Genomic DNA, 25,769 nt, shown 5'->3' on the forward strand with positions numbered 1-25,769 from the left:
AACTGCTCCCCAGTTCTTTCCTTTTTTTCTTTTTACTTTTTTTTTGGTCATTGGAGGTATCTTAGAGTGTTGAGTTTCATTGTATGGTTCTGGGAATTGAGCAAAAATTAACTGAGAGTAATAGGAGACAGAGATGCATTAGCTGGTATTAATGCATGAATATTTCTTCCTATTTTTTATTAAAAAATTTAAAGGAATGTCAGATGTATGACAGAGAGGGCAGCTGGGATGTCAGCAGGAAAGAAGGGGAACACTGCAAATCAGGCACAATAAAGGGAGCAGGATTTCCCTGGCAACACTACATTTCATATGTTGAAACGACAAGTGCTGGCAGGCCTCCAGCAGTACTGCAGCAATGCTGTGACAGTGGTACTGTTGCAGTGTGTAAATAAAATTAGTTGAAAATGAAGTAATCTATTGTTAAATAAGGAAAATTTAAAAACTGGAAAATATAAACAAAACAGTTTGTCTTTTTCTAAGCACAATGAATTTAACATTGTGACAGGTTGATTCATTAGTACAGAAATGCACTAACATAATTAACCTTGTTAACCACAGTCTAGTTTTCAGGTGGCTTTTGAGTGACTGTGGTAGCATCCTCCAAGAAGCCGTTCTCGTCTCTTGCCTGTTCTTCCTCAGTCTGTCCCAGAACAGCTCTTTTCTCTCAGGAGCTAAATCCCTTTTTGTAGCTCCAAGGCCCACATCATTCAGAAGGTCAAGGCCAAATTTCTTTTTTCACCTAACAAGCTCAGAGCCTTTGCAGTCCTCCTGGTCTCTGAGGGCCCATCTCCGTTGCAGTGGGAATTGATACCACCCCGCAGTGGGCATATCCAAGCTTGCTTTAATCCAAGTGCTTCAGACAGCAGCACTGACAGCAGGACCCTGGGATTTGAGTTCACTTGCACTCCCTGGGGACTTACCTGTGAGCAAGATGACTCTGATGCTCAAGCTGTTTCATCCTCACTGCTGTGTGTCCCCAGTTAGCTTGCTAGATTCCTAATGCTGCTCCTTCATACTCCGTGCCCCTTCTTGCTGGAGCTTGGCCTAACTGCACAGATGGTTTAGCAGGAAGGTTTTTTTCATTTCTTAACACTCCCAAAGTTAAATTTATTGTCTACAAAGCAGGATAGTATCTTAACATCACATTGTGTATGACAGAAAATGTGTGTATATCTAAATAAATTTTAATTGTGTTCCGGTTAAGTGCACTTACGTATTAAGTAAACCAAGTAATAAAGACAAGGTAAAGCTGTACAGTTTGTATGTAAGAATATGTGTATGGATGCAGTATTTGCTCCCCAGTAGATAAGAGTAAAGCATCAAACAGACAGCCTGCCATCCAGTAAGTTGACCAAGCAGTATCTGATGTTGGACATTTTGTCATGTGCCTGACTATTGCATTGCTGAAATAAACCCAGTTGTTTCAGTGGTGCTGTGTTCACATCATAATGGTGGTATGTAAAACAATTAGCTTGTCTTACCATTACAATTTTGCATTTTTCTTGGCTGTAGATATAATGGTGTGTTTTTTTCCAAGGTGGTCCAAGAGGAAATCACAATTCCTTCAAGTTTTGTGAAGCTCAGTTATCTCAGCAGTCGGACACCGGGGTACAAAACTCTGCTGCGCATTATTTTGACACACACAGCCATCCCTTCTGGAATGGCCAAAGTCCATCTCATAGTTGCTGTTGAAGGTCGTCTGCTTCAGAAATGGTTTCCTGCTGCAGCCAATTTGGTGTACACATTTGCCTGGAATAAGACAGATATATATGGACAGAAGGTTTCTGGTCTGGCTGAGGCAATGGGTATGTAGAATCACCTTGATGTAAGCAGAAGCACTCACATACATCAAGTCAGGAATATATGGCAGATAAATTTTGTTGCTGCTCCTACATTCTTTTAAAACAAATGCCTCTTTAGCTAAAGTCACTGAAGTGACTTGTATGATTTCCCAAGAACATTTATTTTCTTGTTCTTCCAATGTCATCTTTCTAATTTAATCAATTTGAAAATTCCCTTTTCCCTCAGAGAATGGTTATGTACTAATGGCATTATATTCAGCTGTCTCTGTTTTTGAATGTTACTCTGAATATGACCTTTGGTGTGTCATTGTTTCTGTCATTTTTTGGCTGTGACATTTAAAATGTCATTTCCGCTTAGGGTTTGCAAAATTCTAACTTTTGGGCATCTTTTCTTAGTACATTTCATGTCCCCAGTAGTTAAAATTAATTGATTTGTTGTTTAAAGATGTTTATCCAAAAATCATCATGTTTCATGGGCTTTGTTCAGCAAGCAGCACAGGCTATTCTGAGAATTGCTACAAAAGTGCTGTCTATGCAAACACATTTTATTTAGCCAGCATTTTTTGTCATTAATTTCATGGTTTGTTTTTTTAAGGGCTTTCTATTTTTTAATTTAATTTGATGTTATGTTGTTTAATGGACTAATAGATGCTTTGTATTAGAATTACTGACTTTACAAGCAAAGCTTAGTATTGTGAACCAACCCCATTCACTTTGGTAGCTTTCTTTTTTTTAGGGCAATAATAAGCAGCAGCACTGGCAGATCAGGCTGTCAGGCAAGAGTAGCAAGGGTGACAGAGCCGTGCACCCTCTCAAGGAATATGCTTCATTCCACATATGAAAATGCTGTTCTGAGGAGCAGCCAGGAGCTTCCGTCAGGATCTGTTGTGTTGTCCATGCAGGCAGAGTGGCCTGTGCAGAGGCAAAGGTGCCAGCCAGGCTCTGCAGCTCCCAGGGCCTCTGGTGTGTGACAGTGTGACAGTGTGTGACTGTGTGCTCCCAGACAGATGGTGGGGAGGCAGTGGGGAAAAGGAGCATTTTAGCATTTTCCCTGTCATTTCTTCCCTGAGAATGATGCAGGCATAGACAGACAGGGATGTCCATGATGAGTTATGAGACCAAGCTGTGGAGTGGGATTACATTATGCAATGTGCAAAGGAAAAGGTCAGACAAAGCTCTTCCCAGAGCTGTGGCCCTGCTGTCTCCTTGACCACACACAACATGAGCTGCTGCCTGCAGGGACATTCCCATGTTCTCTCCTTACCCATGGGCCACCACTCACATTCATTTGATCATGAAATGAGCCAGATCAGGAACAAATTCAGCTGAAAACTGAAGCAACCAAGGAATAAGTGATACATTTTTGGCTTCATTAGTTCCCTGATCTGCTATGAATGCTCATGCAGAAGCTCAGGTCTTCTCATTCCAGCTGTAGCTCATACACTGCATTGGCCTAAAGGAGTCTAAACTCCAACTTGGGTGTAAGATCTCCAGAACTGCTGCATCATCTCTCCTATGTGAAACTGATCTTTCACTTCTGGCTCACATCTGCAGAATGGTGAACAACTTTTTCCTGGGGTCAGTCAGATGCTGGCACTGACAGCAAGGTTCTCAACACCCCAGGTGTGGTGTGTGGCAAGGTGCCAACCTTAGGTGCAAGATCTCCAGAACTGCTGCATCATCTCTCCTATGTGAAACTGATCTTTCACTTCTGACTCACATCTGCAGAGCTGTGGACAACTTTTTCCTGGGGTCAGTCAGGTGCTGGCACTGACACCAAGGTTCTGAGCGTCCCAGGTGTGGCTTGTGGCAGCAGTGCCCTTCTCAGCCTCTTGACATACAAGAGGCCCTGTGAGGCTCACATCTGCAGAATGGTGAACAACTTTTTCCTGGGGTCAGTCAGATGCTGGCACTGACAGCAAGGTTCTCAACACCCCAGGTGTGGTGTGTGGCAAGGAGCAGCAGTGCCCTTCTCAGCCTCTTGACATACAAGAGGCCCTGTGAGGAGGCAGATCCAGCCTTGTCCCATTGCTGATACCAGTTCCTGCTTGTTTTTGCGGTGAGGGAAGGTATCAGGTGAGTTGTTGGCACATAGTTGTGCAAATCCAGAAATAAAAAGATATTCCAGCTTGCCCTTTGGCACTGCCATGGGTGATCAGGCAGGACCAGATGGGTCACAGGTGCCACCTGGGGCTTTCCTCAGCATGGCTACGTGTGTCACTGTCCCATGTTTGAGAGGGAACAGTTGACCACACTGCTCCCACTGCATCATCTAAGAGTCCTCTAATGATTGGGAAGTCCAGTACATATCCAGACTTTAAAACATTTTAATTCAAATACATAGAATCTCATGAAATGATACTGTAATTAGTTTCCCAAATTAGGAGTAGATGAGCTTCATGTGTTTAAATATGAATAAAGCTTACACAATAGTGCTGGGTAACAACTATTAAATTATTTAATTGGTGCTTAATTTTTTTTTCTTTTCCTTAAAGTTAGGTTAATTATGCTTCTTTCAAAATAGGAGCAAAAATCTTGATATTTTAAGTGCATTACTTGCATGCTTTGTTAGATTCCAATAAAGCTTTATTTAATTTGACACACTGTAGTTACTCAGGGACTTTTATCTGCATCCATTATATGAATTTTTGTCAAAATAATTTCTTCTGCCAGTATATTACCAATATTTAATAATGCATTCTGTTCAGTTTTCATTTTAATTAAATTAAATTGGAGCAGGTTGAAGTCCTAGAACTCAGGATTATAACCATCTGCTTTTGGTTTTCTAAATACTATAAACATCTATATTTTTCTTTGGGGTTATTGACAGCACTGATCACATAACCAGTTACAGAAAACAAGACTTTCTGAGCATATTGCCACATGAAAATGGTTCTGTTTAAACCTGTTGGAGAAATGTTTGCTGGCATGTGTCCAGTCCCCAAGCTCCTCACAAGAGGCCATTTTCTCAGAGTAACAACTGAGATGACAAAGCAGCATTTTTTGTTCTGAAGAAACAAGCATCATGTGAATGTTGACACACAAAAGTCTGGGGGTAAAGTCTGTGTCCCCTTGTAATCTAACACAAGAAAAGGATTTCAGTCAAATCCTCAATAAATGCTCCTGTGAACTCCATGCAGACTCATGGAAGTCCCTGCATCCCACACAGCAGCACTGAGGGGTCTGCAAGGATGAACTCTCTTGGGAGTGAGCATAAACAGCTCTGCAGCAGCCCTACCTGGTGCTGTGCTCGAGTACATTTTATTCCTTGTTCAAAGAAGATGGATGCAGATAAGTATAAATATTTCAGGGAAGGTTGAAATCGAGGTTACTGTCCTGGTTAATTGTGTCTTTTATGTCTCAAGCCCTTAAGCTGTAGTCTGGCACTGATTATTCTTAATAGTTGTATGAAAAGAATTGGGTTTTGATGCAGATGATCAGTAGATCTTTTGAAATCCATTTTGAGACTACCAAGAACAGTACTTGCTGACTCTTAAAGCCTAAAACCATAGTCACTAAAGTTCAGATTCATACAAAGAAATCTCAGTCACCTCAAAAAAGTGCTAGAAATTGATTGGATCAGAAAGTAACACCCCACAACGAGGGTAAGCTGACCAAGATTTTAATTTCACTTACAGAATTACATTTCTCAAAACCGGCACCTAACAAAATACACGTGGCACTGTAATCATCCTACTGACTTTACCAGTGTTGTGCTTTGCCTTGATTACCTTTCATGCAAAATGACTGATAGGAAATTTTCATGGATGTAACACCAGCACTTCTAGGTGGATGGATCAGGAGACCCTGCTCTAAGATCACACAAATATTTCTTTGTGGATCACAGAGCATAGGTGTCTTTCATAAATGTGGGTAAATTTGCATAGAAACCTGGTTGTAGACATACACAAAGTGAGTGTAGTCCAGATGAGAGGACAAAATGACAGCTATGCACAGTAAGAGAGACGGAACGGTGAACTTCTAAGGGGGGGATATAATGCCTAGAGAGTATTTGGCAGCTCAGAAGCATCAGCTGTAGGCAGGGAATACTGAGGCTTTACATTTAGCTCCAGCCCTGGTAAAGATGCCCCAGCAGATCCATGGGCCCAGATTCCAGGCTCTGTACCTGGTTATCCCTCCCTTGCCCAGCTCTCAGCTGATGGCTGTCCTGTGGGTCCCTGAAGGGTGTCTGAGGCAGGCTGAGGGGCTGTGCTAAAGGGCACACACAGCTGACCCAGGATTGAACGTGTTAAGCGCATGACTGGAGGAAAGATTTTAATGTGTAGGTGGCAAATGTGAGGTTGCTTCATAGGAAAGATCTGCCCTTTATCTTCTCTCTGCATTAACACCTAGAAAATAGTGTGCTGGGTGGCTGAACCCTTCTGACTCATCCCAGCACAGGATGTGGCTGTTCTGGGAGTTCCCTGCCCTTTCTTGGGCCCTCGGCTCAGGGTGGGACCCTGAAGCTTTGCTGGTGTTGGTTGTAAGAGCTCCTGTAAGAGAAGAATTGGACAAAGTGCTGCTGGACCCTCAGACTGAAACCTGTAATGTTTGAAACATACAATATTTACAGTACTTAAGGAAATGTGATTTTTGCAAGTCAGAGTTCAGCTGCAAAAATAGGTTCTTTCTGCTAAAATGGTAAAGGAGCTCTAGAGCTGTTCCTGTAAGGAATAACTTTCAGTTTGCCATAAAACATTTATCTTATGCCATAAAACACTTATTTATCTCTAACAGAAATGTTCCCTGTTATAGCTGGTCAAAATATTTTGATTGTGTACAGTAATGGATAGGTGGTATTAAAGCTATTTATGGTTTAAGTAAAGTATACCTAAAGCTGTTACATAGAAGAAGTGAAAAGAAACTACTAAGGATGTTTAATATTTTTTTTAATTTTGTATCTTAAAATCTTTTTTTTAACATTTTTATTTTGGAAAGGTTGAACTGTTTCAGTATTTCCTAGGTCAAATCATGGTATTTGGTGTCAAAAAATTATTCTTCCTTTACTAATGGGTTTCACTGAAATCTAGTAAAGTTAGAGATAAATCATTTTTTCAAAGTTTGGTATGTTAGAGATATCAAAAATTTTGAAGTTTTGTCTTGTTTTATGGAAACTAAAAGAAAAGGGTTTTAATCAATTTGAGTTCCCAAGAACCACCATCTGTAGGGAAATTCAAGATTTTTCGTCAGGTATTTTGGTAATATGTAATTCTAGAAATGTTCAGCTTGTCAATCCATTTCTGCCTAACTATAATTTTTATGGTCTGCAAACAAATTAAAACTAATTTGTTTTAGCATGGATTCTTTTATATTTAAGCTGTTATTCAGGTAATTAGCAGAAACGCAATAAACAATCAAGTCAGGAGTCATTGGAGGAGATTTATAATCTTATGAAATCCATAACTGATACCACAGACTACTTTCTGCTTTGAAACAGTAGTAACTATTGCTGTAATAACATAATAATCTCTTAAAACTCTTTTTTTTAAAAAAATACCATACAGTAGCAATCAGGCAGAGGAAAATTAGTGGCATCATTACTTGACAGATGAATATCAAAACCTGGAATGAAAAAGTGCCTAGCAGCTCACAGAGGAAAAGGTAGACTGAGAGATCTTTAATTATTTGTTTGCAGTGTCGGTGGGATATGAATATGAAACATGTCCTGATTTTATTCTGTGGGAGAAGAGAACAGTAATCCTTCAAGGCTTTGAAATGGATGCTTCAAATCTGGGTGGCTGGTCTATAAACAAACACCATGTATTAAATCCACAAAGTGGTAAGTCCCTCCTTTATTAACTGCCCACGCAGAAGGAGAATACAAATTTTAAAGGAATTAATTGTTCAGGTTTTAAGTGTTACACTTCCTAATGTGTAATCCTCTTTGAATGTGCACCCTCATGTATTGAGAGCTGAACTGTAAATGCCATCTGAAAGGATATTTTGAATGTTCTGGCTCCCAGGGTTTAGACATTAATATCACTGACTCTTGCGATTGCTAACACATTGTGGTCGTTCAGATGGGAAAAGGGCAAACTAATTTGGGTTCATTCTCACCCAGCTGGTATAGAAGTGCCACATTCAGGTCAGTCTGTAATGTGTTACATTCCCAGTGAAGTGTCTACACCCCTAATTCATCCTGTGGCAGCCGCCAGTTTGTAGCAACACAGCCCCAGGCAGACCAACCCTGCTTGATCACAGAGCAGCACTCCCAAACCCACACTGCCAGTCTGCTGTGCAGCTTTTGTGTCTGCCCACTCTGTGGAGAAGCACAGTAAGTCACTCCTCAGTACAAGCAACCCAACACATTTCAAAGCATTAGTAAAAAAAAAACCTTAAATGCTTTTAGTGTCATAACATTAACCCTGCAGACATGTCCTTCAGGCATGGAGGCTTGAATATTTTTTCCAATGCTTTTATTTTATACCTGGAAAGGTTTCTTTTCCTCTATGACCATCTATGATCAGGAACTAGTGGGACTAAATTATTAAAACAATACTTGTAGATAAATTATGGTAACTATATATGGTTTTGCCAATAAACAGATATCTCGTTGTGCAGGAGAAGAGAAACTTGAGGTCATATTTTAGCACTTATAAGTCAACAGAGTATTGGATTCAGAAAAGTTCTCTCAATTTGCTCCAGCTGAGAGTCAGTCCAATAAAATCTATTTCCATCTGCAAATTTCTGTTGATGAAGATGCATGCACAGATGTATGGCTCTCAAGTTTTACAAGTTCTGTTGCTGAATGCACAGCTACAGTATAAATATTCCAAATACAAAAGGTCAGATTTAGTTTGTAAATTATCTGGATTTCTGTTTTGATTTAAAATAGTTTGACATTTTAAACAGCAGTTCTTTCATTCCCTGTCTTATTGGTTTGTATAGATTGTCTCTTTTAAATGCCAGCTATTGACATTTAACAAAGAGAAATCTGACCTCAGTCAGCTGAACCCCAACTGTGAGTCCCATAGTCTGCTCCTTAGTGCCAATTTACTACTTGCATAGCTTAATTTCAAGACTAAATTGCTGGCAGTAACTCTAATTTATATGACTATCTGATAACTGCAGTGGTTACTACCACAATTCACCCCGTAGGCACTAACATCTTCTGAGATTTTGTAAAGTATACAATTATAATCCAGGCTGGGCTAAGCCATTGCTCTCCTGAGCATGAGGAGTGTGGTGACAAATTGCTTCCCATCCCCATCGCAGCTGTGTGGCTGAGAATGCCAGAGAGCCCTGAGCCCTCAGCCCCAAGGCACCTCCTCTCAGATCAGCTGGGCTGTGCCCACTGCACAGATGGGGAAGTGCAGCTTCTGGCAGCTGCTCCTCTTCCTCGCTGTTCCCCCTGTGCTGGGCACCAGCAAGGCTGAAGTCAGGGAAAGCTGCCAAACGTCTTGACCCATCACCTGCAGAGACACAGGAGGGATGGAGAGGGCATAAGGACATCTGAGTTTAAATCCATGGTCTCTTCTGTTTGCAGTTTGCATGTCAGAGCATCTCCAGCGAGGTGGCAAAGCCCCGGCTCAGGGAGGTGTCACAGGTTCCTCAGGACTCTCACAGGCTTTGAGCACCCACACCTGGCTCATGTACAGCAACTAGAAAAGCAGCTAAGGGCAGAAAAACAATTACTGTAACAAAGCTGGTGCACACCTACCAGAGCAGCGTGTAGGTTCACATTAAAGCAACAAAAGAAAATAATGAACTGTGGTAACCAAAAGGATAAAAGTAACAATTGTGCTTCTGGTCTTACTAGAAACAAGAGAGCTGCACTTCCATTTCAGATATATAACATGGGCTTTAAATAAGGACAAGAATATGATTCAAACTAGAATTATGTATTTTAGACTTATCTCCATGCCACCATGACAGATATGAAAAGCCTGCTTGAGTATGAATATATTAAGATTTTTCACTTTTTAATTAAAGCATCTCCTCTGTATGTATGAAGAACTGCTCTTTTTAGAAGGATGAAACTTTTATGATTTTGAAACACTGCCACTGGATTAACTGCAGAAACATCACTGGAATATAACATTCTCTACTGCAAATTGCAATTTTATTTTCAAACTAAAACTAGAAGCACTTTGCTTGATTTACTAGTCCTGAAAAGCTTATATCTAACTTCAGCCATTAAGCCTGGTCGCCCAGGAGGTCTGCTACTGTGCACAACATTCCTGCTCAGAGCCAGGGTAGATGCTCTTCTTTCCCTCCCCATGAAGGTTGCTCATTTTAGAGAAGTTACAAAATAAACTGAGTAAAAAGAAATAGATGCAATTTTACAGACTTGCAATTCATACTAATGTGGAGGTACATGTATTGACATGCAGAAACCTTAGCAAATGAAAACTGTGTTCTACTGCCAGATGTAAGGATTTACAAAAAGAAAGAAAAATATGCCAAATTTCAGCAGAATTGATGTGAAATAACAAATATTGTTCCAATGTGGCTGTCACTAGAAGCTCAGTTATTTTTAATGTATGCAGCTTTGCATCAGTCTGGCTGTTAGGTTAACAAAGGATCACATCCTCTTCCAAACTGTACTCCTCTGCTCTTTTCCGCTTTATTTTCCTCACCACTTTGGAGGTTTGATCACTTCTAATTTGTGACATGATGAGAGTTTAATGTTTTCTGGTACCAAGGTTTTTGTCACTTTGGAAGATCATCAGTGCATTTCTCATAATCAAGAAGAAAACAGATACCATAAATATTAGTTCCTGCTTTGAGGTCTTTTAAAGACACCTGTATCTCATGAATACAAATGAATGTGCTATAAACCAATTTTCAGGGTGTTATTTCAATTATTTTTTTTTTTCTGATGGGTAAGTGCACTGATTCCATTTTTATTTATCTGGAGCAAGATGGAATAGTTTTAGAGGAACTTTATGCTTTAAGGTAATTTCAACCCCAGTGCAACAGAGCATCAACTGAAATTAAAGCAGTGGCTCAAAAGCCTGATATTAAGCACACACTTATATTTATTGACAGCAAAACATATTCTCCAGAGCCCTAATTATTTACTGGCATTTGTAAGAGGATGTTGAAAGATTACCTTAACATTGTAATTTCAGACAAAGGGCAGCATCTTCATTTCATAGTATTTTTATCCACTGCATAAGAAAGAATATTGCCATTTGTTTTACTGGCATATTTTTAGGATGCTTTTTTTAAGCCATCTTTCAAACAAATCTATGCATTCTGTCCTCTATTGTTCATAGATTTATTTTTTTAAATATAATTCCCTTCAAAATAGCTGTGGTAACATTCAGTAATTTCCAAGGTGAATTTTGTCTTCAGATTTACCTGAAAGTCACAAAAAATAGTTTAAATAGAAGTTGGTAGAGACAATACATGAATACATTTGCTGTACTTTGGGAAAACTCAGACATGCCTCAGCATGTATTTCCTGCAGTGTCTAGAATATTCTCATTTCTCAAGACCTCCAGAAAGTAAATTCCCTTGTGTTTGTTCCTTTAATAGTGCCAATGTTCTGATGAAGTACTGGGCCTTTCAAGGGAAATAAGAAATTTTGGATTAGAATATAAAAGAGTACCTTTCTTCTGTTTGCAGTAGCCAAGTTCTTGCAATGACATGTCATTTCAAAGATACTTCTTAAATATATTGCCACATTGTTACTTAAAATAAACACTATGGCTGTCAGCTTGAGAAAATACATCTTTGTACCAGTTCTGGTTTCACCAGCCTAGTAATTGGGAAGACTTTGAATAGTGTATGCTGCAGAGCAGTGCTAGAATAAACTATTTTAGCCTTTATGGCAGAAGGTAGGATATTGCTGGGAAGACATTCTCTGGTGCCTCACAATTGCTCCTTGACTCTTAACTTGGCTTTGCTGCACTTGGCACCATTTTCATATACCATGAAGGACTCACTGTTGAATTTGAATATTGATTTTGTACTGCCACTCGGTGCTCTTTTGTGAAAAATGCATAGTGGTCCTGCTATTAATCTCCTTTAATTAAATATTCAAACTGTCTAAGAAATTCCTTTGCTACCTAATAAAAATTTATGAATAAAATGAATATTAAAGCAGTAATCCCCAAGAAATCAGATAGCACTGCAATTAGCAGTCAATTTGTTGGAGCATTAACCAGCCATGAGTTTTCCTCCTGATGTTGGCTTTAAAATAGCCACTGGCACAGCTGAACAAAATGGTGACAGTGAAACTTGGGATGAACAAAATTGGAAGAGATTAGTGGAACCCGGTGACATCTTTAAAATATCAGGTGTTTGTTGCTATTTTGGTAAGCTGGTTTTCTAGAGGATTTTGTACTCCAAAACTGCAGAATAGTTTAAATGCCACACATTTGCTTATTTTATCTCTGTTTTCTTCCCTCCCCTCCCTTTAGGAATTGTGCACAAAGGAAATGGGGAAAACATGTTCATTTCCCAGCAGCCTCCAGTCATCTCCACTGTGATGGGCAATGGACACCAGAGGAGTGTCTCCTGCTCCAACTGCAATGGGCTTGCCCTGAACAGCAAACTCTTTGCCCCAGTTGCACTCGCTTCTGGGCCTGATGGAAGTGTCTACATTGGGGATTTCAATTATGTCAGGCGCATCTTCCCCTCTGGAAATTCAATTGGTATATTAGAATTAAGGTAAAAAATAATTGGCTTTCTCTGATCAGTGTGCATAATCCTGGCTGTGATATGCCTGTGAAAACTAGGATGAGCTTTTATCCCTTGGGATTTGAAATAGCCCCATGTACTTGCTTTGTGGCTGTGTGTCATCAACTATCAAACCAACTTACCAGAAAACTTAGTTACTTGTAGTCACCAGTTAAATAGGATGTTTTAAGTGGCCTGTAGAACAGGTCTTGCATAATGAATTTCTGCAAATTGCAGAATTAATAAAGCTGATTTTTCTTGCTGTGAGGTTTTCCATACATTTTCTCCAATAGTTAAAATATACCATGATGCATATTTTTGAGAAAACTGCATAATTCCACAGCAAACATGCAGAGTATCGTGTCAAGTCACAGCACTGAGCCTATAGACTTACCACATTTACAATTAATGCACTTAGACTGTTCCTCATGAGCAGAGGATGGGGCTCAGTTTAAGCAGACAGGAGCAAACCTGGCATCACAGACATGCCAGAGGCTGAGCCTGGGCTGCCCTTAATGACTCCCCTGTAATTGTCACCCCAGCTTCCCTTTCCCTTTGAGGCACACAAGGGAGGGCAGGAATGAGTTTGGACATTAATACATGAAATTTCTATTATTTAACATCCACCTAGCTAACATTGCTGGTGATGATTGTTTGTGCTGATTGTTCAGAATTAACTTGGCAATGCGTGGGCAGTTCCCTCAAACAGGAAACAATTTTTGAGAAAGAAATACCAAGTAAGAGGATAAACAATGTTTTGTTAGTGGATATGGGTCTGTGAGTAATCAGGCAAAGAACACAGTTCAGTCAGGCACTAACATTCCTTGTCTTTCTCTTTCCTTTTAAACCTGAACTGATCTGCATTTCCAGGAATAGAGACACAAGACACAGGTAAGTAAAATGTAATAACTGTCATGTAAACCACGTTCAAGGAGACAGTCTTACAAAATTCCTTTTAAAAGTCAGGATATAGAGAAACACTCTGAATTTAATAAATATAAATGGTAATAAATACAAATGTTAATCAAATTCACCTTTGTTTATCGTTCAGAAAGTTCGATTTGTTCTTGTTAGAGTAGTAAAGTCTCCCTCTAAAAATCAGTTTCCTGATCACCAAGAAGAGATGGACAGGTTTAAACCTGAACACTGAGAGAACATTTCATAGCTGTCATACCCATTTCACATGGTGTTTAACTGATCACAGATATAGCCATCCAAGGAAACAAGAGCTTTAGCTACTAAAAAAATAGTTTAAAAGGCTACAGAAACACACTGTACTTTAGTGGACTGTGCTTTAGAGGTTCTGGGATACCCTGAGCTTTAAAACCTGCCAGTTACAGAGTGCACAGCAGAGCCCAGAAATGAAGATGCTGTGTCAAAGCTCAGTCCTTGCTGCTCCAGCTAAAGACAAAGCAAGTGGCTTTCCCCCTTTCCAGCTGGCATTTTAGCATTGCAGTTTAGGGATTTCTTTAAAGGAATGAACATTGCACATTCGGCTTCTGCGACAGACGGTGAGGGAGTTGGTTCCAACAATCCAGCTGCAGAAGTGATGTTGCATGCTAGAAAGAGACAGCAAGGCACTCTGTCTCCTTAGAAATAAACTTCTTAGCATTCCAGTACCTAAATGAGATAAATAAACCAGCACTAGTACAATATAAGACATTAACTGCATGGCATAGTAGGGAGCAGTGTGGACTGAGCTGTGTTTACAGCATGAGAGTATTGGTTGGAATTGCTCACTTTAGCCACAGGACTGCTATTGAATACTGTAAATTATTGACCAGATTATGTCACATCTCATATATTTTACAATTAAAACTTAAAAAGGAAAAATAGTTCCTAGTTGGTAGGTTCAAAGTTCCATTTTTTAACTGAAGGGTTGTTTCCACTTGCTTTAAACTGACCAGTATGTTTGTAAACTAAATTTGTCTGTAATGCATTAAAAACATAAAGCAGCTTTTCCATTTAGAGGTTTATTTCATAAAGTAGATTTTTTCTTTTTAATACCTGTTCACTAGTACTCGTTTCTTGATATGAGCTTCAACCTTAATTAATTATGACAATATTCAAGTATCCTAGTCCTATTAATTACAATAATAATGTCTCTGCCACTATTCTGTCCAAGCGAATTTTGTAGAAAATACAAGGAAATCACTTGAAGTTAATGTAGTCTTTGAGCTGATAGGGGAGTACTCAACAATCCCACTGCGTGCCATTCTCTTGAGGCTGTAAAGGTCATAGTCATGGTGGAAATTTATGGAATGCTCAAAGAAACATGTAGAAGCAGCAGGTAAAAGCTGGCTCCTGACAGTCCAGGCAAGAAAAGGCTTCAAAATCCAGCTCCTCTGCACAACTTTTAGCCTCCAAAAGAGTTCTTTTTACCATGCAGAAAAGACAATACTGTGTAAAAAGGGAGAGTTTGGCAACCAGTAAACTGAAAACACCACTGATCTTATTTTTGACTGTTTACAAACACCTTATCCCATTTGTTTTTCTTGTCATCATGATTTTAATAAGCTATAGCAAAGCTGTTTAACTGGTAAAAATGGAAACTAAACTTCGAGAAAAGTACACAGCAAAATTTACTACAGAACTGTACTGAAAAGATTAATTTTAAATCCTAGTCTACTTCATATAGTTTTCAAAATGCTAATTAAATCAACTCAGATTTATATGTGATTACAATCTTCTGCAAAAATAGCAAGGTTTTTTTAATTGTGTTTCATTTTTTACTAGTACTCTTTAAGCATTTTAGTATGCAAGGCTTTAAGCATAAACATGAAGAGTTTTCTAACAGCTGGTCTATTAAATCTAACGACAAGGATGACAGAAAATGTGTCTACAAGGAGAATATGGAGTGACCCCTGGTTATCTGCAGTTTCTGCATACTGAACAACATGTTTATTTAAAATCTAGAATTCTCCTTGCAACTTTTTTCATAGAAATCTTTTATTTAAAAGTCATCATTTGGCTGGCCAGTCAGTCCTGACCTCAATCCAGAGAGCAAAAATGATTCTTGATATTTTCAACAAACAAATTTTATAGTGGTGATACCTTGGCATTAATTGCCTTATCCTCTTACTCATCTTTCATCATACCACTGCCCTCTCATTCCCTGTGGTTCCTAGGACTGGTTTTCACATCTGTTCCCCAGCTCTGGGAATTTCACTGAGCGTTGTCAAACCCACCACAAACAGAACTGGCCCGGGTGAGAGGAGGAACTCACTTCACAACTTTGTTGCACCAATCTTAAGTGTTAGTTAATTGTGCCAATATTAATAAAATATCTCCTAAAAATAAGAAGGAGGGGTATTTTTTACAATTTCTTTAATCTAACTGGGCATATAGAATCCAGCCACTTTTCAGAAATCTCCTCCTCCCCCTTACAGGAGCACAGTAATTGTTAAAAATATTGTCTGAGCACCTAAACTCTCAGCCTGTGCCTCTCTCCCACCATTTCAGTAACCAGCTGTGTGATTTAAAGGCTCTCTGTCTGGATTTTTAGTTAGGCCCCACTGCAGGCTCAGCAGGCTCAGGACACTAGCATGGTGTGCCATGTGCTTAAAAATTTTCTTCTAACTGGAAATTAACTTTGCACTGAAAAAGAAACTTAAAGTCTTACTAGATAATAAGATGCAGCCCAGTTTTCAGATTAGAATTTATGATCCTCACCATTTAATTAACATATGTAAATATTTTTTAAATAACATTTTATAATCTCAATAAGGCAGTGACAGTGCATGAATTATGGTGCATTAATTCATCCCTAGTTGCACTGACAGTACTTGGCCTTCTGCCTTGCTCCTGACAATAGAGTCGGCAGGAATTAAGGCACCATATTTCACACCTTCATATTTCCTAAGGTTTCGAAACAGATAAAAATAACCAAGAGTGGGTATTTGTGCCCATCCAGAACAGCCTGTGATTCACCTTGCTGCAACTCATAGATTTGTTTTCAGTGCCAAGAGTACTAGGATGTATCAGATATATAAAAATTATTTTGCTCTTGATAGTAATAATTATAACTAAGCTGAAGTCACTCCAGTTAGCTTTATCCTGAGTGGTTTGGTACTGATGGGCAGACCAACTGCCCCAGTACCAGTCTCTGCCCCAGCTCCCTGACCCAAAACTCACTGGTCAGGCTCTGTAGCAGGACACTGGTGGTGTTTTGAGCTGCTCTCACTTATGCCTCTGTCCTCTTCAGATCCTGAGCTGGTGCCTTCAGATAAGTAAAGTACAATTATTGTGCTGCTACAGAGATGTACAAGAAAAAAAACAAGTTGACTTTGATGCTCTTCTCTTCTATTTTAGTACAAGTCCTGCACATAAATATTACTTGGCTGTTGATCCAGTGTCAGAATCCCTTTACTTGTCAGATACCAACACCAGAAAAGTCTACAAAGCAAAGTCTCTCACTGAAACAAAGGATCTGGCCAAAAATGCAGACGTGGTGGCAGGAACAGGTGATCAGTGCCTTCCTTTCGACCAGAGTCACTGTGGGGATGGTGGAAAGGCGTCCGAGGCCTCTCTCAACAGCCCAAGAGGTAAGAAAAGTCTTTATCTGGGGTACTTAGTGTTGGTCACCCATATTTCCTGTCATTATTTAGGAACTCAGATGCAACTGGATGTACAAAAATGTGTCTGTGGCAATGATTTAACCGACTATTAAGCCAAATCACTTCATGAGGCTTATTCATGTCTGCAGTACAGCCAGTCCTTTATGAGAGATCAGCATGGGCAGCAGGCTCCAGCTAGAATCCTCTGATTACTCTTCCCTGTATGACAACACTCCTCTTTGATTACCTTTCAATTGCAAGGTGGCAACATTTAATTATATGGAACTCTTAAGCAAATTATATGGTGTCAAAGTCCATTTTTTAGATGTTATGCATCAGGTGAGTGTTGTAATGTTAACCGAGCTTACTCATAGACAGTAAGTTAGGGCTGTTCAAATCAACCAGCAAAATCGAGTTCATTTGGAGCTCTAGTTTGTCCTTTCTTATTAACACATTTTGCAAAAGATGAGCATCTCCTCTGCTGCACATGAAACAAGCATTTCACTGCAGCCTCCCTGTCAGAGTACATCCAGTATTGTCACAGGCAAAATGCGTGCGAAGCCTTGAATCCCCACCAAAGCCACAATTAATCCCCTTGCAGTGTGCACTAGAACTGTGATAAAGTCTCTGGATTTGGTGCTCTAAAGCAGCTGATCACCCTCAACTCCCACTGCAATCCCTGGAACAAAGGGCACTCAGCAGCTCCCAAGGCAGAGCCCTGCGTGGGCTGTGCTGCGCTGCCCCCGCGCCTGCTCACAGCTGGCTCAGTGCAAGGGCTTTGGTTATTTTTCCTGAGCTAATAAAGGAAGGCTGTACATCAGCAGGAAATTAGAATGTACATCCAGGCAGAAATACCTCTAAGACAAGCAAATAATCCTGGTTTAAGGTTTAGCAAGAGACACATTGTAATTATAGAGTGACTTTAGCATGTCTTTAATGATAGAAGGTAAGTGTGAGGTAAGTACAAGTAAATGTTAATCTTCAAGCAGATAATTAATGTAATGAATCACTTCTAAAACTAGTAGGAAACAAAGGTTTTCAGATCCTTTATCAGGAAAGTGTGATTCTATGAAAGTGATCAATGTTTTATTTATAATTGCAATTGATTATACCCAATTACAATACAATCAGTTGCTCCAACTTATTTTCTTAGTGAGGAAATATGTTGATGAAAATGTTGTGATACACTGTTTACTTTAAGGACACTCATACTTATTTCCTTAATAGTAGGTTCTAGTCATAAAGAAATGAGGAAGAATAAAAACACAAGTCAGGAGTTCTCGGGCAGCCAGCAATTATTAAAAAGAAACTGAGCAGACAGTGACTCTTCTATTGGCAAATTCAGGCAATGACTCCCAGGTGCTTTACATTTATCCCCCTCTTCTAAATAACATCAGTTCAGTTTGAAAGGATCCAATTTGTTAAGGTTTTTATTTTAATCTTGAGTAAGTCTGGACAGCCACATGCCCTTTTTGTGCAGGCCCTAACAAAATGCAGCATCAGCTCGTGGTGCCCAGCAGTGGGATCAGAGTAGCACTGAAACAGCCAGGTAGCTACAGCTCCTTGTTTTCCCCTGAACTCTGAGGCTGAATAACCCTGGAAAGTAGAAGTGTTTGCCTGGTACCCCTAGCTCTTTATCAAGGAACAGAGATGTCTCTCGTACTTTACAGTTTTAGAGATTCATTTGGATCACTTATTTTCCTTGTTCTTTAAATGTTTTTCAAGTCAGAAGATGTCATATTTCTATAGAAATTACATTCAAACAGTATAAAGAAAACTGTTTTCTGTAGGAAGCAGGAAATTTTGACAAAAACTTCTTGACCATGTTTAAAAATCCTTGGACACACAGACACACAGTGTTATCTAGCATTTGACCACAGAAATAAATGGTTTCCGGTTTTAGACCTCTGAGATTTTTACAGTACAACTATAGGTCCCAGACAGAGTCATTGCCAAGTTGTTAAATATAATCACTTGCATTATTCAATTAATAATTTGTATTTGTTTCTTAAGCTGATACAGGAATATTGATAGCTTTTTTACTTTGTTTGCCTTCTTTTTCTTGTCCTGAGTATTCCTTTTTCCCATTATAAATGAAAAATTATTTCCCCCCTTATTTGATAGAAGGACAGTATGTGAAAAAGGACTCCATTTAGTGGTTGTTTGACCTTGGTTAGTTATATCTTAAAAGTTGGACTTTAATTTTTGCTGCTAATTGCTTGTATAAGCATATAAGGGGTTATCTAGAGAACTCTGTTTTTCCATTTGCAAAATTGATATGAAATACTTACTGTGTAACACTTGTGAAACTTAATCTGTTTGGTGCCATCCTCAAAGCTGTGTTAATAGGTTGAAATTCAAAATCTCTTTCTTTCTTACTTTCCTGGGTGAAAGTTGCTTTGAATACTGCTTTAACTTTTCTGGATTCATATCCATTTTTCTTATTCCTTGAACATGCAGGGAGGTTTGAGGAGAGTCCTATATTGTTATTTAATTATTTATTTCATCAATGTTTATTTTGTCATTATCTTTATTTGGCAAGACTGCCTTTGCCTAGTGACAAGGAATTAAATGCCACACAGGAAAATATCATTAAGTAACACTAATCAATTCTGATTTCATCTTTCCACAACTTTCTTTTTATAGGTAGCAAACACATGTAGCTTTGTTCAGTCTGTTCCCAGCTCTCTGTGAAGGACTGGAGATGGGGCTTAGTGAAAATTAATCTTGCACTATTGTATGTTGAGCTGACTTTGAAAGATGCTTTTAAACATGCATGGCTGATGTAGTTGAAATTTGAACTTCAATATATTATTTTTACTGCAACTTTCTTTAATTCTGTAGAGATCTCAGACTAATGAGTCATGTAATAGATGACCAAGTACTTAAGCAGAATGTGAAATGATACAAGGTGGGGACATAAAATAAGATCTGTGACAAGCTGAACACATTTATTACACAAGAAGATATTGAAAATGAAGAAGTAACTACACAAGATATTAATCATTGACTGAATTCCAATCACTTGAACTTTACCAAGTAACAGATTTTAATTTTGGGGTGGGGAATTCTGTTTGGTGGGTTTGGAAATTTTTTTAATAGAGATTATTTATGGCAGATCTAGTTGCCAGCACTATCTTTTAAACAATCTGATTAGTATTTATGATAAGGTACTTGAGGATCATGTTCTGATTTTAACTAGATTAGTCTTTGAGTATTGGAGCAGTGAAAGGCGCTAAAATGAGTGGAAATGCTTGGGACTTGTGCAAAGTCAATGCCTGAATCAACACCATTAAACACTTACCTACCCTGCCCTTCTGAAATCAGTGGGCTTTAGATCTGTAAATAGATTTGACTTTCTAAGCATAATTGACAGAGGCAGTGAGAGTTTGAGGCAATCAGGTTTCCACATTCTTGCTGAGCTCCAGTGTCTCCCAGGCAGCAGGGTCAGAGAAGTGTTCAAATAACATCCGATTTCCATTCCCTGGTGTCTGTGAGCAGCACTCACCCAGGACAGCTCTGCTGGAAATGCCAGCTGTGTAACTTCCGTGAAAACAGTAGGTGTCTCCAGTGATGCCGCCCTAAACATCAGGGTGATTTACACCTTTTGGAAAGCCGAGGACTAAATTTAAAGATGTAAACATTTAAGGTCCTGCAGTGTCTGCTTTTTGATTCCTGAACTAGGTGCAGACACTGTCTGTGCAAGCCATGTCAGTGCCTGGAGATATTGGACTGCACACTGAGTACAGAGTACTTGGATGCACTGCAGTGACCTCACTGCAGATGCAGTGACCTCAAAGAAAGCACCAGGGGAATGGAGAAGGTTGGAGTAAGTTCTAAATCCAATGCACAAAAATACCTTATCCACAGCTGTAGCAAAGAACTTTTTCACTCAGACCAGTGGCCATGAGATAGAAACACAAATGAAGCATAATTTAAAAATCAGTTCTGCAGTGTAGTTTTATCTATTTTGCTTGCAATTACTTTGCTAAGGAAATATTGCTTTAAAAAATCATGGTTTTGAAGATGTGTTCATCCTAGTAGCTTGCATCCTGAAATAATCAGTGCTGTTGCTCCTCATCCTCAGCAATACATTCTAAAGTAAATAAAGAGAGTGAGCTGCCCAAACGAAACCTTTGCTCTTGTCAAATGGCAGTAGCCCATTTAGGACTGCTCCTGTTCAGCTGGAAGATTCCTTTTACTTTCAGTAGGATGCACAACCAAATTCCTATTATAGCCTTTTGTGACAACAGACACACTTGCCAAAGGAAATGATTAATGCTATTTTTCCAGCAATCTTTGCTATTCTGTAAATTCCTAAGACCTTTTTAACCTTTCCATAGAATTCAAAAAGGAAAGTAGAATGGGGTGAGATTTTTCATTAGCAGTATATAAAGTTAGAAATAGACAAGCCAAAGTAATTTGCAGCCTCAAGTCATTGTCATATATGCATCATAAAATCAGCAAAAAACCCCCAATCTCATGCCATTTTTTATTCATTTAAATTTATTCCTTATTTTTTCTTTTCAGTAGCCTTAGCTACCTATGATTTCCAAAGTATGAGAAACTTGTAGAACACTGTAAACTTTTTGGATAGCATATTTTTCCTAAATTTCATCCAACATTCATCTGAATTCATAAATCATTCACTTTTCTATTCACCTATGTCAGCAGGATGACCCCAGTCATCATGTCTCAGGCTGGAAGCTGAACATTTTCATTCACAGTCAGTAGTTAAAAACGCTGTTTGCTCCAGGTCTACTGATCTGCCTCTAAAGAGAACAGCACTCAAGTGCAAGTGCTGAAGTCGTGTTCCAACTGACAAAGAACTACTGAATATTTTGCAGCTAGTGCTGAGACAGTAAGGAAGTAAAGATGACAAAGATCACAAGGCAACAGACTGCAAATCACTTGAATCATATTTTGAGTGGTGTATTATGGTAACCTATAAATAACTAATTGCATAAAATTGCTTTAGTTCCTGGATGGCAGCTTTAATTAAAAGCACCGAAGACATTTAGAAGTTTAGAAATGGATGGCATGCAATTTGCCCTTTTAGCACCATAAAATGGTAATTAACCAATTTGATTCACTTCTTCCTATTAAAAGTTTTATGAGAATCGCAAGTTCTTTCTAAATACAGTTGTTCTTCAGCAGAAGGTGGCATTCTCTTTTATCCATCCTCACCAGTAGCTGTAGATGTTGTTTTAAAAATTCTTCAGAAGTTTAATTAGAAGTTTTCAATATAGAATGCTTATTTGTAATTTTTTAGTTGAGCAAAAAGTGTAAAGTAGAATTTCTGGAAGTCAGCAACATATAGTTCTAGCTGCTATTTATTGATTTTTTTGAAAAGGATTTCTTCCCAAAAAAAGCTTCTCTTAGAATGCAAGTGTGGGATATGATAGGGGATAAAAAATAAAATATCTTACTAGGAAATTTACTATATTACTTTTAATCCATATTTTTAGCACTATAAGCTTAACTCCTGAAATGCTAAATGATCAATGAATGGTCATATGTATTTTGAATTTATACCTATGGTAACTGCACAAAAAGCAATCTGTTTGCTGAGTGCTATTTGCTATTTAGCATCTGTGTATGTGCGCTAAGACACAGCTGTCAGAGGAAATAACCCTTTGACCAAAACTACTCTGAATAGCAAATAACAGGAGAGGTTATAGTCATCCTTGTGTGTTTATCGTGGGTGTACCCAGCCCCTGTACTAATTATTATTTGTTGGAAAAATCTGTTATAAAAGGAAAAATTTCTGCATAGTCTTTCTAGCAATAATACTTAGTCACCACCTTCAACAGCATTACTGGCAGTTAATTTTTAATGTTAGTTAACAGACTTCAAATCGCACTGATTAAAAGACCTCTGAGTGTTATAAATATTGCTCCAAATTGTAAATCCACTGGAGATAGGTCTTCATAAAAACTACTGTTTCCCGTTCAGGTACAAAATTCAGCCCTATGTAGGACATTCACAGCAACTAAAATATGACCAACACGAGCATGTCACTCAGCAAGACTGATACTCAGCTCCGAGTCAATAAGACTAAATCCTGGCACAGATTTATTTTGTCCTTACCCAGCCATCAGTTTTTAATGAGCAATCTGTATGTAAGCAGGGTAGGTCTGTCATTTGTGCAGTAGGTCATAGGTCCCTTTAGTGCCCAAAGACAACATCATTTGGGCATAGCATTTAGTCTTACATTTCCTTAAAAAATTAAAGCCAGAATCAGACCCAGAGCCTGATACAAACCACATCTCCTCTGGAAAAAAAAAAAAAAACTTTCTTCTTTGTTCATGGGGTGAGCAGTGCTCCCACTTGCACTCAAGTGCAATTCATTACCCTCAGCATGTGCATGTTCCCTCCCCCAGTTCCTTGGTGATTAAAGCACAATTGCTGTGCTGTGTGTGATTTGATTCTGCATTACACTGTACGTCAGAAAAGGATTAAAAATAAGCTCTTGAAGTACAGATTATATGTAGCATCATGTAAGATGTGACAGGAGCATTAATGAATCCAACTCTAATGAATAAATTGGGACAGTTTAGCCACAAATCTGTATTGTTTTCCAATGGATACTTTATTTAGGGTATTTGTCAACAAGAATTAAATGCATAAGTAATTTTTTCAAGTAGGTAAAGTCACATTGTTTTCCTGTAGAGTCATAAGTTCTGGAAGCAGTAGGTCATTGCTGAACATCTATAGAGTTACTGGTACTTGAAGAAACTGGCTTATTAGGAAGTACCAGGAATTTAGTGCAAATACTGAAGACACGGGTTTATCTATGCCATTGCACTGGCATATGTCCTTCCCTTGCAGGCAGGTTGCTTTTCTGCAGTGGCTGGAGAGCTAGAAAGGCTAGAAACATTAAAAGATCCTTGGTTTTCTTATGTAGTCAGTGTTTGAAATCCATTCAACAACACAGCTGAGTAGCTTTATTTCATTGCAGCATAATTTTTGATTTTTATATAATGGATGGTTTGCAGCCAACACAGCCATCTGTTCTCAGGCAAATTGCGCAAAACAGAAGATGCACTTGCCCTAGTGACAGATCCTGGCCTTGTGTTATCTGTGGTGTGGATCTGATCCAGCTGAGAAGCAAAGCTCCTCGCTTACCGTGCAGCACCTCCCCTCTGCAAAGGCAGGCTCAGACACAGCCATGTGCTGCCCTTCCCACCCACATCAGGCTTCTCATTTCGGCTTGTGAACCACACTGCAAAGCAAATCAGATCCCATCTAATGGCACTATGTGATGCAGTATCAGTGGTAGGGGTACAAGGGCCCATCCCCTCCCAAAGCTGGAACACGTCACCCCCGACACCAAAACAAACTTTGCTTCTCAGACTCACTCTTTACCTCAGCTCACTTTCAGCCTTTTGGATTTGGACTTCTCAGGAGCAGATGACAGCCAGAAGCTTGCCAGTCATTCTGGAGTTTCCAAAGGTACAGTTACTTTCTAATTAAAGAGTGAAGATCCTCTAAGGGAGCCAGTACCAAGGAGTCACGATTTATGAGCTCGCAGGCTGGCAGGGAGTCAGGCTCTGAGACTGTCTGCTCCTCTTTCAGCCTTTTTATAACCTCCTGGTTTTACCCAGCTGACCCATCCAGACCCCACCAGATGATTTCAGTTCTCAGGTGACATCTGTCCTGCAGAACCTTCAGCCATCTCACATAATGAGGAGATGTAGCCCAGCCCTGTACCTTGGGCACTTAGCAGTCCATGGGCACTTTTTGTCCTGGATGGAGGAGATGACAGGCTGGTGAATACCCTCCTCTAAGGGCAGTTCACAGCCAGATGGATGCACTGCATTGGCAATTTAAAGAATTAGTTTCAACTCCCAATGCTGCTGATAACCTGAGAGCTGGATGCAGTAGGGAGTGTTGCACACTAAAGTTAACTGCTATGGCTTTTGGATATTTCATGTGATGATGCCCTCAGAATGTTGTGATCACACTCTCAGACCTTTGCAAGGTGCCTGAACATCACCTGTGTTGAAGAGGCACCTCAGAAGCAGTCATGGGCAAATTGTCCTGGGAGCCTGCCCCCAGGTGTTAACACTGCAAGAGAAAGCATATCACACTCAGTTATCTGTGCAACCCAAACTCAATCCCCAGGCATTTCCAGCTGCCATCACCCCCTCTTCCCAGCCCCATGGTTTCCTGATCCTGCCTTTGCCACCCAGACTGCTTCATCTCCCTTTCTTCCAGCTGTAACTGCTCCTATAAATTAAACAAAAAAACCTTAAATATAAGGAGTTGAGGTTGGAAGCTGAGGAAATTCAGTTTGAGGCTATTTTTCTTTTTTGTTGGCATACGGAATTGCTGTATGGCATCCTAAACTGGCCTGCAGACAAGTATTTTGTTAACTTAGAGTACATACAGCCTTCAGTTGTGCTAAATGCAGAGGACAAAAATCAAGAACCATATAAGCCACTGTCCAGACCATCTGTTCAAGTCCTCTGCCTTTCATTTCTGTGTAGCAGAACATAAATTCATTATTAAAATAGCTTGGCTGTGCACAGCAGCTGCTGTAATTGCAAAGTTATGCAACTTTAAATGGGAAATTATGAAGTAGTTTAAAGCAAGAAATTGAGCGGTTTTGGTAGAAAGGATTTCACAAGTCTAACATGAATAGCAGTGCTCTTCTAGTTATATTTTCAATATTTGAGGGATATAAGATCTTACTTACAGTTCAAATTGAATGCAGGAAGAACTGCAGGGGAGCTGTTAGACTGGGGCAGAACAAGGCTGGGCATGAGTTGTGACATAA

General features: G+C 39.3%; 1 protein-coding gene across 5 annotated transcripts in view; it reads left to right on the plus strand.

The window, feature by feature from the left end:
- TENM1 (teneurin transmembrane protein 1) overlaps positions 1–25,769 on the plus strand; it is a 782,308-nt gene that overhangs the window by 708,747 nt on the left and 47,792 nt on the right. For all 5 annotated transcript variants that reach the window (XM_039717552.1, XM_039717551.1, XM_039717554.1 and 2 more), the window contains 5 exons: positions 1,538–1,805; positions 7,438–7,581; positions 12,173–12,422; positions 13,302–13,322; positions 16,743–16,975. In XM_039717552.1, the coding sequence (XP_039573486.1) occupies positions 1,538–1,805; positions 7,438–7,581; positions 12,173–12,422; positions 13,302–13,322; positions 16,743–16,975 (916 nt within the window). The remainder of the gene's footprint in view (positions 1–1,537; positions 1,806–7,437; positions 7,582–12,172; positions 12,423–13,301; positions 13,323–16,742; positions 16,976–25,769) is intronic.

This window comes from Passer montanus, unplaced genomic scaffold (genome assembly GCF_014805655.1).
Source record: "Passer montanus isolate IOZ18808 unplaced genomic scaffold, ASM1480565v1 scaffold38, whole genome shotgun sequence".
NCBI classification, from domain to species: Eukaryota; Metazoa; Chordata; class Aves; order Passeriformes; family Passeridae; genus Passer; species Passer montanus.